At 37.1% G+C, this 16830-nt stretch overlaps 1 protein-coding gene and 1 long non-coding RNA gene across 10 annotated transcripts; one reads left to right on the top strand and one right to left on the bottom strand.

The window, feature by feature from the left end:
* Positions 1-637: 637 nt before the first annotated feature.
* On the bottom strand, positions 638-7604 carry LOC132187116 (ELF3-like protein 2). Of its 5 annotated transcripts, none has more exons than XM_059601298.2 (5): positions 7071-7604; positions 6197-6568; positions 4398-5413; positions 1872-1923; positions 638-1774 (listed from the first exon to the last, which is right to left on the bottom strand). In XM_059601298.2, the coding sequence occupies exons 2-5, from the start codon at positions 6419-6421 to the stop codon at positions 779-781; spliced, it is 2289 nt and encodes a 762-aa protein (XP_059457281.2). In that variant the 5' UTR covers positions 6422-6568; positions 7071-7604; the 3' UTR covers positions 638-778. The 5 variants fall into 5 exon arrangements, with proteins under 5 accessions (XP_059457281.2, XP_059457280.2, XP_059457282.2 ...); XM_059601297.2 differs by having other exon boundaries at positions 6197-6565; XM_059601299.2 differs by having other exon boundaries at positions 638-1771; positions 6197-7604.
* Positions 7605-7915: 311 nt separating this feature from the next.
* Positions 7916-16804, top strand: LOC132187766 (uncharacterized). Of its 5 annotated transcripts, none has more exons than XR_009440849.2 (6): positions 7916-8213; positions 9266-9318; positions 11009-11097; positions 12440-12497; positions 16145-16312; positions 16461-16804. It is a non-coding gene; the product is annotated as an uncharacterized LOC132187766 (long non-coding RNA). The 5 variants fall into 5 exon arrangements; XR_009440851.2 differs by having other exon boundaries at positions 11009-11105; XR_009440848.2 differs by lacking the exon at positions 12440-12497.
* Positions 16805-16830: the final 26 nt, after the last annotated feature.

Here is a 16830-nt window from a genome sequence, read left to right as displayed (position 1 = left end):
TTACTAGGTTTCTCGAATAACATTTGTAACAATCAAAGAAAAACACTTACCACATCTACACAATTACTCTAAAAGGACTAGTCAAAGTTAGATTGAAGCTTCTTGAAAAAATCTATAAATCTCAATCCCACATAATAAGGAACCAATATGAGATTAGTACCTATGGAACACCTTCATGATCTACTCACCCCAATGTGTGACTAATTTCTAGGGTATCATAGTTAAGTGACAGAGACATAGATGTTGAGTAGCTCCACCTAGATCTTTAGGGCATTGTATTAAAGCCTAAATCCTGCATACGAACATTGATACATAGTGCTTTGCTTTCACATCATATTTAAGTATGCTATTAGTCTTAAGTTTTAACCTTAACGAGTGATTTGATAAAAGTTAAACCCTGCAATATTTTTCGCATGATTTCTTAAGAAATTAATTGTGATGCAGGTTTGCCTTAATTGTCTCAAATAAAACCAGTAAATATTCGCTGGTCCGTGGTCTACCTGCAATCTTTATTTTATTTTTGATCAAGTTGGAAAAGGGTTGCCTGCATAAGGAACATATGATAACAGAAGAGTTCAATATTGCCAGTCAAAAGAATTTCTGTGACTGAATTTTTCTTCTGAATACATAAATGGAATAACAAGGCAAAAAAGATTGTTTTTCAACCTTTCAAAAATATATTTACAATATTAACATGTGTGATCATAAACAAGATGATTTACAGATACAAAATTCTCAAAGGAGTATGACAAAATAGTTGATTCCCTCCAACTACTAATCATAATTGTTTCCTCTCTTCCTGTATTGACCGAAAAATCCGGAATGCTGATTCAGTTGCTGATCTTGGATTATGAGGTACAACCTTAATAACTTGTGTCCGATTCTCACTAGTTTGCACATTTTGATCCATTAATGCGTGAGCTGTGGGTGTTGTAGGAAAAAGAGGAAGTGCATCATCTCCTTTAGCCCTGTAAGAGGGGCTACTTGCTGCACTTCCCTGTAACTCACTCTCTTTTGATGCTGGGAACTTGCCAGCATGACATGAGATTACTCGAGTTACCTCGCTGGACATGTTACATGAGCTTTGCTGGGGTATGGTGAAGTTGATGTCCCCAATCATCAACTGATTGTCCGGTCTATTCGACTGAGCTCCAGCAAACGGGCTCGTTTCCTCGACACCTGAACTGGATACAGATTGATTCATGACTGGGAGACCATACAGTGAAAAGTATGTCTGGCCTAAAGGAGGCGTGCCCGGAAGAATGGGAGCCGGAACACTATAAACAGTGTTTAACATGAAAGCTGAAGTTGGAAGACATGGCCCCGTGTAGGGCTTGTAAACAAGTCCTTCAGATGGAGACATTGCAGGGACTAACCACTGGTTTCCTGGTGGTGGGTGGAAACACCATGGGGCTGGTTTGGTGCTGGTGGTCAAAGGAGTTAAAGCTGGATTTGCTAAATGAAGCCCATCATTTGATTGGTGGGTAGCAAGTCCCTTGCTGTTATCATAATTGACAAAAGGAAGGGGAAACTTTCCAACTGCACTTTCATCTGTATATTCATCATCTTTGGGGTTTGACTTCATAGAATCATCATTGGCTTTAACAATCAGGGGAGCTGGTGGTTCTGCAACATACTCAGACACCAACTTCTTAACTGGAGGAGATACTTTTGTTGAACGCTTGCCCAAATAAAGGTTATCTTCAAGCAATAGTTGCGGTGACCCAGCCATCATTCTTTGTACCTGTTTCATTTGGAAGGAGTAATATAACTCCTTTTCCACAGAGTGAATTGAAAAACAGGAAAAATACGACCACATCTAATCGAAGAAGAAACGGCTTAGCAATTTGAGCAGGCAATGACCAGCTTACCTTAATCAGTCTATGCAACTCAAACACTTGCAGTGCGAACACTCTTTGTTGACTGAAAATTAAAACACAAGAGTTGGATCAAACACTAAATAATTTTCAATCATAAAAAGTTGGAACTGAAACATATAAGTTTTAAAAATAAAATGTTCATGGAAAAAGTAGAAGTAAACCAAATGGAATCAACTTTATGGTCTAGTCAAGAGCAACAATGAATGATGAAAGCACAAAAGAAGGAAAAATTAGTTTGGTAAAAACAAATAAAGAAGGACAAGTGTTCATCCAAAAAAAATAAAGAGAAACAGAACATCACTGATTGACAGAAGAAATTGTTCTTGATTGCCAAACCCCCTAAAACGAGAACAGCATCCGATCCATAAAAAAGTGAGAAGCTGTAAACAACAAATCCCAAACTGTGACCTCAAACTTTACTCATATGATACCACTCTTAACAAGACTCTGGCCTCCTTGGATCCGCTTACTCTTAAAGCTGGAGATAGTTTAGGATAAATTTTAATTATCTACCTCTCTTTTTACACCATTTTCTTTGGATTCCCAAAGTCTGGCTCTTTGTTTAGAAAAGAAACAGGAATCAAATTTTTTCTCGATGTTAATGGGTTCTGAAGAATAAAGAAATAAAAAGACACAATTGAAAGTGTAGGATAGGGGAAATTCATTGGAGAAGTGATGCTTTTCCTTTGCAACCCTTAATGATTTGTTCAATTTGCACTGTCATTGTATCTCTTTATTCTCCTTGCATCTTATTGCAGTGCTTTTCTCCTTGCATCTTCTTGTTCTTTTTTAATAAGTAATCGAAATGTCATTAAAAGCGAAAAGCGATATCCAGGTACACACGAAGTATACAAGAGAAACATTTAGTTAGAAGGAGAAAAAAGAACAAGAAAATCATGAACACTAAGCATCAAAGGAGTTAGAAATGCAGCTGTCAAATACAAAGAGTATTAAAGAAAAATGACTGAAGTTCCACCAACATCCTCTCGCGGTCCTCGAAACTCTATAATGTATTTCCTTCCAAAGGCACCACAAAAGACAAGAAGGCACCATCTTCACAATCTAACAACTACCACCAGTCCGCCAACAAGCAAATTAGTCAACTAACCTGTCTAGGCATAACCTAAGACAACCCAAAATGATTGAAAGAAGTATTCCATAAGGCACAAGCAACCTCACAATGGAGGAGAAGATAGTCCACATTCCTCTTACACATACAACACCTATTAACCACAATGACATGCCACTTCTTAAGGTTGTCCATGGTAGGATTTTCCGTAGGGCTGCTGACTAAGCAAAAAGAGTCACTCTCAAAGAAATCGTAGTCTGACAAATACTCTTCCTCTTCCAAGAGAAAGAAGGACACTATAAAAGGAGTTAACAACAATCCTTTTTTGGAGGGGGGCCCATCAAAGCTTGTCTTTATTTTCCCGTCTCACTCTAACTAAATTGACCTTTTGGATCCAATAAATTCAAAGGTGAACAAAGTGGGATTAGGAAATGTGTGGCAGTAAAATGGTTTTTGCAACCACTGTTGCATGCTTTAGTTTCGAGTTATTACCATATTCAAACTCTTGTTTAGTAAATTCAAGATCTCTGTTACTATAGCTCTAGTATTACCTCTACAAAAAGTTGAGTTAGCCTTGTCGTATCTTTAGAAGGCTAGGAGGAAAATTGAAATTTTAATATTTACCATCAACCAAAAGAAAAAAAACCTTCAATTTTTTTCTAAATGAAAAATGGGATTGCTTTCCTGCTGCATTAGAGGTTGGTTCAACAGTCAGAAAACCACTAAAGTAGCAGGAAGCAATCACATTTTTCATTTAGAAAAAACCACGATTGCCCAAAACACGATCCAAATTTATGTTCAGCAGAACCACGAATGCCCATAATAAGGTAAAGCATGTGAGAAGTAAAAAGGTCTGTTCAAGGGAGAGGGAGAAAGTGTTTCATGTGCACAAGAAGTCAAAAGATATGGGATGGGCATTCTGGTCATTTAAAAAAAAAATACCACATTCCCAAGCCAAGGGCATGTTGGATTCCCACCTCTCTAGAAAGGAATCCACATTCCCAGCAAAAGGCACTTGGGAGGGAATCCACATTCCTTAAGTGCAGACAAAAAAGGTAAGCTTTTAGGATTTGCAGGAATCCTAACAGATTGCGTTCATCCAAACGCCCCATAAATGTTACCAAAACCAAGAATACATTAGAATGAAGTAGACACATCAAGTATCAAAACTTTCTACAAGTTGAGAAGTATGTGGAACCATTTATGGATATTCTTCAAACCAGACCACAAATGACAGAAAACAGATTTCAAGTTAAAGAACCCATTAGAAAATAAAAAGAGTCAATTGTAGGTACACCAATCAATGCATATTAAGAGAAATTGATAGATCAAATCTTATCTTAATATGGTTGCAAATTAATATGAATAAACTACAACTGATTCCATATTTTTGACACAGATGAGCACAAGTAGATGTACATAGCAATCAGCAGGTAAGAGATACTCACTTGACAATAGCGCTTCTGGCTTTCCAGAATAGTTTCTCACCTATCACTCCAACAACATCATCAGGAGAAATATCCACAGCCGACATAGTTTCCACCATGTCGGCATCCGAGACATTGTCATGTCTGTCTACCACTTGTACAGATCCACATCTCTTGTCTTCACAACACTCACTGCCACTTACGAACACATTAAGACTTCTATAATCATCTCCAAGTGATGGCCTTGAACATGATTTGCTTCTCAGCTTTGAAGCATTTTCCATGGGAACACCTATTCTGGGTACTACCATATCATCTCTGGCAGCTGTTCTGTCTTTCACAGCCACATACGCTTGTTGCGACTGTGCATTGGTACCTTGCAACCTGTTCAAATTATCTACTGAACTGCTTCTATTTTCTCGATCGGATGATGCAAGTTTTCTCTTTAATGATTCAGAATTTTTAACTTTAGTTGATGGGATTGAGGATGTATCAACCAAATTATTTCTAGATGACGTGATTGAAGCAGACCTTTCCACAGGGTCCTGATTACTAGGAGACACTTTTGAATCTTCTCCTGTTTGCTTCCTCAAAAATCCTATTGAATTTAGATCTATGGTGCCATCACCATTTATATTCTTGTCACAAACATTTTGATGTTTCACCAAAGAGCTTAAGCTCAAGCGAGGGGGTTTTTCCCTACCTCTTCTGTACTGAGAGTTGTCACAATGTGGAGTTATTCCTTGACCAGTAGTAGGAACTCTACCATCCTCATCTCCAAGCTTCTTCGAAGAGAAGTTCTTAAAGTTGGAGAAATTGTATGACTGACTTGATTCGCATTTCAAAGTTGATGATGACAACCCTGTGGCATTAAAACTTCGATAACTTGTAGGTTTCGTGGAATTCTGCTCATGATTTGCCATCACAGTGTTCGACTTAACTCCGCTGAAAGAATAAGAATTAAGCTTCTCTGCCAGATGAGAAGGTGAAGGGGAGTTGCCGAACGGAGTAAACATACTCCTTTGGTGTGCACCAACCTACAGTAATGAACCACTTCGTATAATTAGGCAAGATAAAACAACACAGAAATAAAAGCATTCATAATTTATGCAAAAAAAAAAAAAAAAAAAAAAAAAAAAAGATCAAGCCAAATTTAGTAAAACCCCTTTTAGTTTTAGTACAAGGCAGTGAAACTTCCTATCAAAAGTGATGAATGATAAAATTCTGTCACATGCAAATTAAGCCACCCTGAAGCACCTAAAGCAGAAACGAAGGAAAGATACAATATAAATCCAGAAGTCTTCGTAAGCAAGCAGAAATCATCGTGGCACTTAGGGGAGGAACTACTAAGAGGCTTGGGGGGCTTCAGTACCCCCAAACCTCAAAATGTTTCACAATTTTTTGATTTTATTTTATTTTTTAAATACCCGTATAATTCTTTCCAAAACAAATTTTTAATATCCTAATTTGTTTTTTAAAATTTCGACCCCTACATCTAAAATCCTAGTTCCGCCCCAGACGGCACTATTTGTTCCCAAGGTATTAGCGCAGCTAATAAAAAAGTAGTGAAATGATACCCACAAATTGAAGACGGGCAAACCAATAACAAGGTTTTAAAAAGTCATGGTTCAATCAACCAGTATGAATTTTATTCAAAGTGAATGACCTAAAACAGAATAGAGCTAAAACAGAAGTAATGCCGTTAACTACATGCTATACAACACTACAAATTTGAATCACTTCACAACAAGGAAATAATTGGCTACATGAACTATAAATTTGATACTTAAGAACAAAAAGGCATAAGTTATTGAACTCACATAACTCGAGGAGATCAAAGGAGTCAAGCTGCTGCCGTTACTGGGCAAAATAGGCAACATGGATGCTGATCCAGAGGTAAACCCTTGAGAAGGAATACTGAACTGTTCATAGAGAGCCATTTTGTTCCTTGGAGGTGCTCTTGGCCCTCCTTTCTCTGTATCATTTACATGAAGTCTAGGAAACATAGGACTTACCAACTTTTCCTCATCTTTTCTCCCTCTCATCCTCTGTTTTCACACTATCTCCACTGACAAAAACAAATCCATTCACCAACTTCACAACAAAATCCCATTTCCTATTCTTTCCACACAAACACCTGGAATGCTTGGTCCGCTAAATACAACTCTCCACAAGTACTTGGGATAAACCTACTTCCAAAACGAAATTTTTGGGATAAATTCAACCATCAAAAACTATAAAATGGACCAACCATGTAGCAAAATCAGTCATGTTCTGAAGAATTCACAACTTTATAACTGCCCAAGATCAACCCACACCAAAGAAACAAATATCCTCATTGAAAATCCTTCAACCCACACAAGAAGGATTGGTGGGAAAACACACATTTAGAAGTACCCAAAACCAATCCACTTGACAAAATCAGAAATTTTTGGCCGAAAACCAAAAACCGGACTAACAAGAAAACAGGAGTTTGCTACCCTAAGCAAAAGTTTTCATGTGACCATAACCAACCCACCTCCAAATAAAGAAACCAAAAGTTCAGTTGAAAATCAGATACAAACAGCAGACACAAATGAAAATTGTTGACCCAGCATAGAATAATAGGCGGTAGAGCAAAGTTAAAGGAGAGAAAGAAACAGCAAAGGAAGATATACGTGCGGTAAGATAGATTCTGCAGGAGAAGAGGGTTACCTTGAGAGGATCTCATCAACGGAAAAGGTGGAGAGCCAACAAAAAAACTAACAAAGAAGGTGTGGGCATTATCGGACCCAAGTGGATAGAACTACAAACTCCTTTTAGAAAATATGCCCCTCTCCAACAAAATTCCCTTCCATTACCACCAAGTCCAGTCCAAGATCCTGCCAACTCATCACTCATCCACTACCCACGCCACACAACATTGTTCTTTCCCGTTAGAAGATAGACAGGATCCTCCGTACATGACACGTATGTTGATAAAGAAACATGCATGTTGTTTGAATCAGATAATGAAGACCAAGGGATAGATATGATTTAAAAAAAAAAAAAAAGATTATTACATTTATTTCATGTCTGTTAAAATACATATTTATAAATTTCCATGAAGGAATACAGATGTGGCAGAAAATGTTGCACAGCCAGTGCAGAAAGCTGCTGCCTTCTCGAGCCTCTCACATGGTGGTTTTTGGCCAAAGTGTTGTATGTTTTATGACCACATGTTTTTCTCTCAAAGTTTTGTTAACGAAATATCTGCTAAAGGTTGTGTTCCATTGTCCATTGAGCAAGAGCGTACACTTTTTGGTACAGTCTACAGAATCATAATAAACGTTGTCACGCGCAGGTTAGAGCGTGCTTGAAACTGTCGATACCTCCCACAACATTGCTGTATCCTGTCCTGTATATGCCCATGTGCTTTTTAGGATTTTTTTTTTTTTGGTAAGAATATGCTCATTCGGTCACAAATTTAAGGAGTAAATCTTCAGACAAAAGGCCTACCATATTTATTGGAAGCATCATGGGAACCTCGATATTTGCATTTTACCATGTACGGATTAATGTCTCAACCAGAATGAACAAGTCTTAGAGAGAGAGAAGCTCTCACCCTTTTTCCACTGGGAAATCTTTTAAAAGGCACTTTCAAACGATAAACTTGATGCAGTATAAAATCCCACTTTCAGACCTTCTCCAAACACACTATAATGGAGAGAGGGTAGCAAGTGAACGAATTGATCGTACCCGGGCTGGAGGGGCCGCTTCCTACCTATTTGCAGACTGTATAATTTCCTGACTTTTCTCTAGTAGGGCATGAGTTTGGGGAGTAAACGAAATCGTGCTCCTGCCTAGAAAATCGGGGAGGTAATTTGAGTTTTGTCACAGTTGTCTATGTCTCAAATCTCAATATTCGCTCATACTTTCTATGCGGCCAAACGCGCATAATTCCTTACTAAATGGACGAAAATTTAACGGAGCAGGCCCTCGGAGACCACACTGTATCTTTCTCCAAGTCTCGAACTTTGCATTCTTCTGCACTGATACAGAATGCCAAATGTAAAACTAAAAAAAAAAAAAAAAAAACCCATGTGCATGCTTATAAAACAGAGCGATGTTTTCTAAATGGCTCATTTGTGTTTAGGAAAAGACTTGACCCATTTGAGTGTTGGGGGGTTTTGATCACACATGGCCTACACCCCTTTGCCTTCTGACTCTGGTGTATTTGAGCTTATTGTAGTTCCAACTGCAAAGGTATACATTTTCTTTTTGGGTTCTTTGCTTTCTGGGTTTTGATTATTCTTATGATTGTGGTTTTGGTTTTTAATTGTGGGATTTTTTCTGATATTTTGTTGACTTTTGCTTTTTCTGGGTTTTGACAATTACTTGTTATTTGAGCTCAATCTAGTTCCGAGTATTATCTTTTACACTGTTTTGGGTATTTTGCTTTCTGGGTTTTGATTTTTAGCAGCTTCTGATTATGGGCTATGCATATAATTGTGTGGCCTTTATCGAATTCGCTCAAACTTATTGCTTTCAAGGTTTTGACTGTTCGACTTTAGGATGTGGTTTTTACCTATAATTGTTGGGGGTTTCTTTTTTACTTCTGCTCTGGTGCCTTCGATTATTAGAAGCTTTTCAATGTCGGTTTTGCTTTCAATAGTGTCATCATGGGAATTGTTTAGACTATTTGGTATTGTGTTTATGTTGATCATGAGGATATAAATTTATTGGATTGCCATAAATTGATCTTTGTTTTCTGGGGTAGCTTGCATTTTGAGATGCTATAATTTGGTTGATATTAATCCGGGAGGAGAGTGAGTTCTCAGTTAATTACTTTTTGATAGATTTTGACATTTTGTAGAACATAGTATTCAATAATAACCTCAAGGTTCTCCACCAATTTTTCTTTTTTGTAGGTATTGTATAGTTTCAGTGCGGTATCAAGTTGCGCAATGTTACAGATACTCAGGTTGGTTAAAATATTATCCTCTCTTGCCTTTGGAAGAAATTGCTGCATGTAGTTCCTCTGTACTCATAATTGCTTTTCTGGCGCATGGAAACCTTATTGAACTATTTTAGCTTATGCTCAGTCCACGCACTCTGGACTGGCTGTTGTAACCCAGAAGACAGTATTGGCAACTTGGCATTACTTGCGAATACTATTTAATAAAAGAACTCAAAAACATGGGGAAAGGAATCTTTTTTCTTTATTTGTTTTCTATTGATAATTTTCTAAATTTCCCTTTTTATTTTAAGGAAAAAGTTGGGGTGGGTTGCAGGGATGAGGCAGATTGGTACAAATCTTGAGTAGAACTTACCCTTGAAAATTGGCTTGTAAGAAGAGGGTGTCCAATAGCTTATATACACATAATTAAGATTAGACTTAACCAATGTCGGATACAAGAATCGCAATATACCACCACACACCGCAGCCAACATCCACGGCAGTTCACTTTATCAACACTGATTCGATGATAGCCATTTTTCTTTTGATGGCTCCACTCATCTGTTAATATTTAATGATTTACTATACTCATACATAGTACTAAGATATTTTAATCCGGTTTGTGGGTCACCTTCTACGTGACTTGACTACAAAGTCGCAACCCATTCGATTTCATACTAAACTGGATCTCGATCCCATACTTGACGGGGAATCTGGCTCTGATACAAAATGATATAAACATTAAGTAAAACTCACCTTAAAAAACGGTTTGCGAGAGGAGGGTACTTAAGAGCGTATATACATATAGTTAAGATTAGAACCCATGTGAGACACAAAGATCATAATACAGATAGGGCTTAAAAATTTGAGAGGTGAAGACAAAGGGTAGGTTGTTATGCTTGACATAAATTGGTCAATGGGTACTTATCTACAGAATGATATACATGCTGGCATTGATCATCCTGCTTTTGCAGGTTTTTTGACCAAATCAACCTGATTAAGCTGCCTTGTTACCTGGTCCTTCACTCTGAATCCTTTTATTTAATGAAGAGGTCTCTGAAAACTTTTTATTAGTTAAAATAAAACCTGTATGTTTGATTAATAAATCGTATCTTACCTCTGCTTTTTGTGTCCCTTATGCTAATGAATGAAGGTTTGTTGTTATCAGATAAGTTAATTGGTGGTTTTCCTTAGAGCCCTTTTTGCCATAGATTTTAGTCACTGCTTCACGAATTCATATGATCATATAAATAAAAATCATCGCAGTTGACGTGATTATTTAGAGGTAGGTATCATGAACTTTAAGAATGAGTCCTAGCTTGACTTTTACCATGAAGTGTTACATTGAACTTTTGTCTAGACTGTAGTCGCGACGATATGGCATTTTCAATTCCAATTTACACAACTTAACAAACTTCATATTTTTGGAGTATTGTGAGAGCATAAGCTATTCTAAGTTTTCAATCCTTAGTTTCAGACTTTATTATTTATTCATGCTCAAGTTACTGGGTTTACACCCTTAATTCTTCTGTCACTAGACTTCATTGCTGCGTCCTGTTTTATGCTTATAATATTAAAAATATGAAACTGTAGGGGCATTGCTTCATATTGTTCCGTTTAAAGTAAAATGTTTTGATGGGAAGCTTTTACGTCATGAGTGATTGTTGGGAGTACATTTCCGGGGGATGATTTCTATACACCCATGTCCATACAGGTTGCATATTACCTGATAGAGGAACAACAGGGATGTACAAGAGCACCAGATGGCTACGTTTCTTTTGTTGGCCTCCTTGCAGATCCATGGTATTTTGGTACTGTGTATTTACGGTTCTTTTCAATTCTTGTAATGTTTTCTTGTCTTCTCTCTAATTGAGAAAAATTCATTACTGGTAGTACTTGTTTTCTGTTTTGTATAAGATATTCCTAGCAATTATCTCTTACTTTAGCCTTTTCAGCTACTCTTCTAATGTTCATATTCTGTTATCATTATGGTAGCTTTTAAGAACATAATCGGGCATATGTCATAGTCATTACCTTTTAGTTTCTGTTGCAATGAGCATTCTTTTGTTTATAAAAGCAAGCATAACTGGAAGTAACATATGGAATAAACCAAAAGGACAACAAAATAAAGATGATGCAGTAAGGACTTTCTCTGATTCTACCCTGACCAGCTTAGATGATGTAAATTGAGAAATAAAGATGATGCATTTAGGACATAATTGGGCATATGTATTATCATTAGATACTTGGTATAAATATGATTCATAATTATCATACTTATCATAGATGATATTATTCATTATTATCACACTTTCTTTTGCCCCCTCCTCTCTCTCTGTCTCTCTTTCCTTTCATAGCTTCTTCTCTCTTTCTCTCCCCTTATCTTCTTCTTCCCCCCTATTTCCCGTTCTCTCTTCCTTCTTTTACTTACTTTGTGGTTTTGTTGTTATGTTGCATCAATTTTGGTATCAGAGTCTTTTGTGATTGTTTCCTATCAACATTTGTGTGATCCAACACACCCAACCTAGCCACACACTTGCACCACTTGTTTTTGTCAACCACACAAAGCCACATCACTGAAACCCAGTGTCCAACCGCACCTAGCCACAGTGCACCTTGTCACACGGCAGCCCACACCCCTTCATCCACCGCAGAAAGCACTGCACGGTATAACTTCAGCTTTCTATTCACCCTATCCCTACTGATCCGTATGCCTAGAATTTGTTTTGCAGCCCCCCAATCCTTAGCAAAGTCCTTGGACAGCTTTGCCTTGAGATTTGAAATCTCCTCCATGCTTGAATCTGCTACAAGCATATCATGATTATCATCTACATACAGGAGCAATATGAGATAAGAGATGTCAAGCTTTTTGAAGTAACATCAATGATCAGCATGACCTGTGCAAGCCCTCATTTCACATAAATCCATCAGTTATGACTAGAAAACCCTCATTGGACATAAATCCATCAGGTAGGTTAGTCATAACATACATTCCATAGCTAATAATGATGTAGTGAACAGTTGAATTGGGATAGTGTTTTGCACTAAGGGCCATTTCCGTTTGCTGAGAATTTCAAAACTCAAGAGTTTAAACTCATCAGAATTGGAAATCCCTGAATTTGACAGTTTTTTTTTTTTTTTTTAGCATGTCCGCACAAGGGGAGGAGGATGAAGATTCGAACTAGTGACCTTTGCTTAATGAGGTGTGGTCTCCAGCCAATTTAGCTACCCTTTGGAGACTTGACAGTGTTCTACGGATATATTTAGAATTTGAGTAGAAACGGTTTTTTAGACATCAATATATTTGAAAATACAAACTTTCATTGTTTAAAATATCGTATACATATTCATTTAGTACATACAGAATTAATACTTTGACCATTATGGGCACTATTTTAATGACAAAAATGCCCTTGAACATTGATAAATGTACGGTTGTGTGAAATATAATAATTTTCCTTTCTAAAATGGCTCTATGCAGTTACTTTTTTCACTGAAAATATGAATTTAAGTTGCATTATAAATTATTGTAAAGACCGTTATGCAAGACTTGACATTTCCTACCTTAGGGAATTAGAATTCTCGTTTTTTATGGGAATTGAAATGTTAATGGAAATTGTAATTTTTGTGAATTTTTTTAAATGAACAACCAAATTTTCACGAATTCCCTGAAATTAACAATTCTCATCCTAAGTTCTTGGGTCACAAAAATACGCTAAAAGTGAATAGGGACTCAGTTCATACATTTCTTTTCCCTCTACCTTGTGTGTTTTGGCACTGCTTTTGTCCTTATTTTCTCCTCAAATTCCCACCCAAAGGTCATTTAAATTCATTAACATATCTTAGATCTTTTCTGTCTCTCTATTGTGTTTCTGGTATTCCAATTTTTTATCATTTCTTCGGAACCGTTGGGTAGGCAGTTGATCTCTCTGTATCCATGAAAATTCCTTGATAAATTCAAAATGTCTCTTTGTAACATTATTTGCAGAACTTTGTCCATTGTACTGGCTTACGCTGTGCCTCATTAAAAGCCCGATGCATCTGGCTAAAGAATTAGTTCCTTTTAGCACATGTGTTAAGAAATGAAGGGATTTTTCAAAAGGATGGCGGCCCATATCCATACACTTTACACAAATGTGCATATGCTTTAGTTACAAGTTCATTTTCTCCAGTCCAGTTGGTATAGAAACTGATATGCATCTTAACTTTCATATCTAGGACATATAGACCCTTGTCTGAATTAATGATCTGTACAGCTGCTGATGATGTCCGCTTTTTTTCCTAAATAATACTACTTTTGTGAATTCACGAACGTGCATATGCTTTATTGTCAGTTTGGATGTCAACCGCCCAGAAAAAAAGGTTGGATGTTAACCTTTTATAGTCACTTTCTTATTCCTCAGAAACATATTATACGCAGGTTTTAATTCCATTTAGATACATTAAGGAGCTATATGTGCTGCAGTAGGATCGTCTAGAGTGAGGGTTTTTCCTAAATAGCAAGTACCACAAATTTATTGCCACTGGGATGCTCTCAAAACAACATTTTTAACGTGTTGATGTATAAATTAGCTAACCTGGATGTTCCTTTGGACAAGTACATTAAAAGCACGCTTGCATTCTTGCAAAACTAAGGAGTTGTGTGGAGAAGAGTCTTTAGTTCAATAAACCATGTAGTGAGCTAGGAATGAGAGGTGAGAAATGTGCCCTGCAGCTTGCAGATGGCAGTAGAGCTACTAAATTGACTACGTTAGATTTGTAAGAAAATGATTGTCAATTGGTGTTTTAGAAGGAAGATATTACCAACGATAGTTGATGATATTGAAAAAGATTGGAGGGTTGAATAAGCGTTCACAAGGATCTAAGAAAAGGATTAAGATTTAAGTTGAAGAATTAAACTTGGAGGGCAAGTGACTAGGCAAAATTTTCATTGATAACAAGGGTGTCGATACATTGTTCGTATTTAAGGCATCAACTATGGTGTATATCTTTACACCTAATGGATATGTCAAAAATTGAAGGAATTTTTGTCTGCTGTGTCTTGAATTGGACTCTAATTTGATCTACTCACTTGAATATTCTGGTGAACTATATAAATCTGCCTTGACTTGTTCATGACATTATTGACGACACTAATGAAATGTTTAGAGGAACATCGACTGGTGTAAAGACAAGTGGTAGAGAGGGATGAGTTCTAGTTTAATTGTGTCCAGACCAAGGATTATTATCATGAGCCATATTCTTTTGCACAGGTTATGGTTAGATCAATAGTTTATACAGGCATTAGATACTTTGGCATATGCTGTTTGTAGATCATTTGATGTCCATAAATGAGGCTAGATTAGAGTAAATGTAAATTGTATGTGCTGATGGTGCATTTAAATCCAATGGGTTCAGTATATATTATAAGTTGGACACTTGAACCAAGATTGATGATCATATGGAATACAACTCTAGATACAAAATTATATGTATAGAAATACATGATGAAGTACTTCAGTGAAACCCACATTACTATTCTTGGGTCAATGAAAACTAGGATAGGTAGATTAGGGAAATGTCCCTTTAATATAAGGGTTCCTACCTTTGAGTAAGATGAGAGACAAGAAGCATATCTGGAGTTATATCTTGATTTGCGAATCTTTCCTTTCTCAGCTAAATTTTTATCATTTCATTTTATGATGGTTAAATCATTTCACTTTTCAATCATGTGGGTATCCAAGTAATTTATTAGCATACTTCGGGTTGACTTATGCTGGTCTGGATGGTCAATCAAGTCGAAACTCTGGTGGGCTGAGCAAAGGTTACTTTTTTCTGAGCTGAGATCAGGGTGAGATAAAACCCTGGAAAGTGTTGAACTTAATTTTGAGAGACATCTTGAGATGATTTTAGCAAAACAAAGTATTAGAGTATTATGTGGAGAGGATGTTGCTATCGCATGATGTTGGATCGGACATTTGAGCATCTCATCTAAAAATCAATTGATGGCCAATGAAGCGTTTTTTATGGCATTTAAAATCGCAACTCGCAAAGCATGTTCTAAAAGTTGTGCATATGAGCAGAGCGGCACTATTGCACCTCAACAATTTCTCCCTTGACGTGACGCTTCTGCGACTCGAACTCATGATCCTGACATTAATACCATTTGTTGGATCGAGCCCTTGATCATCTCATCTAAAGAGCAATTGGTGGAGCTTACCAGGTGTGCTGGTGGGGAATAGTTCTGATGTCTAAGTCAATCAATGTTTTACACAGAGAAAGCAAAAAAATTATTTTGAGAGAAATTAACCTGGTAGGAGCTTCCCTTGTATAGGCATTAAGTAGAGATTATAGTCAAGTATGGCCCCTGAATTCTCGGCCCCCACGTTACCTAGGAGTCCAGTGCGAATAATGCTGAAATCATGGATAGTGGATCGTGGCAATCGTGGGATCTTGGGGTCCAATTGAAGTCTTGGTCACGTTCTTTTTAGAACGTGGTTAAGCGCTCTTAGCTCGGCCACGTTCACTCAGCATGTGGCTTGGCGCTTTAGATGATTGGATTTCTGTTGTGCCCTCATGGGCTTGTATCTATTTTAATATGGGCCTTTTCTTCATGGGCTTGCACAATAACTTAGTTTGGGGGCCTTTATTGGTATTTTGGCTGATCCATTACCCAACACATGAGATATGATGGACGAGGGTCTACAGGTTTCTATGTAGTCAAAGATTATATGCTGCTTAATCTTACAAACATGAAATAGGAATGCATTACCATTTTAAATTTAGAATGCATTTCTCATGCGCCTGCAGTTTTGATCATGAGACAAGAAATCGTCCTCTGAATGCCATTTTTGTATTCATCTTTTTTCAGATTATCTCACTATGGAGGAGAATGCTCATGAAGAAGAAGATTTTATCAGTGAAAATGGAACGTGTTATTGGTAGAGAAGGGGCATGAGTATCCATCTTGTCAACTAAAAAACTCTTGCAGGTCTCTCCCTCCATCTACTGGGTTATGACACAGCATGCGCCAGGCAAGGTTAGATAATTAGTATTCAATGTAATCTTCTTCCCTGTTCTGACTTTTAAAGCTAGAGTGTTGGTGGAACTTTTATGAATTTTGATGAAACACATGACTCAACTGATTTTGTGACCCTATCTACTTTTATTGTCACCTCATCTTGCAGGTTTTCATAATTGGACCGGTTCTGCAGGTAAGAAGGGCTGAAGCCCCATTATAAGAAAATGTGGATGGGGCCTTTTGTTGTGCATGATTTTGACAGAATTATGAACATGGAAATCTTTTCTTGCTGTACAAAAACGATGGTTTGCCAATTCATTTGACCCATCAACTCGAATCTAATCCCATTGCTAAACAAATCAGGTTACAAGTCCGAACCCAATGAAAAATGCTACACTTTTCAAAACAATATTTTAAAATTTGCACTCCAAATGGTGTCTCACAGTTTCACGAGATGGTGACATATTTTTCAAAATAATATATTATATGGGATACGATTGTAACACATGATTTAGAGAGCAAATTTTTAGAAACTT

This window comes from Corylus avellana, chromosome 6 (genome assembly GCF_965113065.1).
Source record: "Corylus avellana chromosome 6, dhCorAvel1.hap1.2, whole genome shotgun sequence".
Classification (NCBI taxonomy): domain Eukaryota; kingdom Viridiplantae; phylum Streptophyta; class Magnoliopsida; order Fagales; family Betulaceae; genus Corylus; species Corylus avellana.
The sequence above is the reverse complement of the archived record's forward strand: the minus strand, read 5'-3'. Positions and strand labels throughout refer to the sequence as shown.

What these genes read in the sequence shown, in the direction of transcription:
- LOC132187116 (XM_059601298.2), bottom strand. Translation starts at nt 6,421, where the DNA reads ATGAGAGGGAGAAAAGATGAGGAAAAGTTGGTAAGTCCTATGTTTCCT. An exon ending in GCCAGAAGCGCTATTGTCAA is followed by an intron (nt 1,924 to 4,397) that starts GTGAGTATCTCT and finishes TTTAATTTTCAG; the next exon opens with TCAACAAAGAGTGTTCGCAC. An exon ending in AGTTGCATAGACTGATTAAG is followed by an intron (nt 1,775 to 1,871) that starts GTAAGCTGGTCA and finishes TCTGTGGAAAAG; the next exon opens with GAGTTATATTACTCCTTCCA.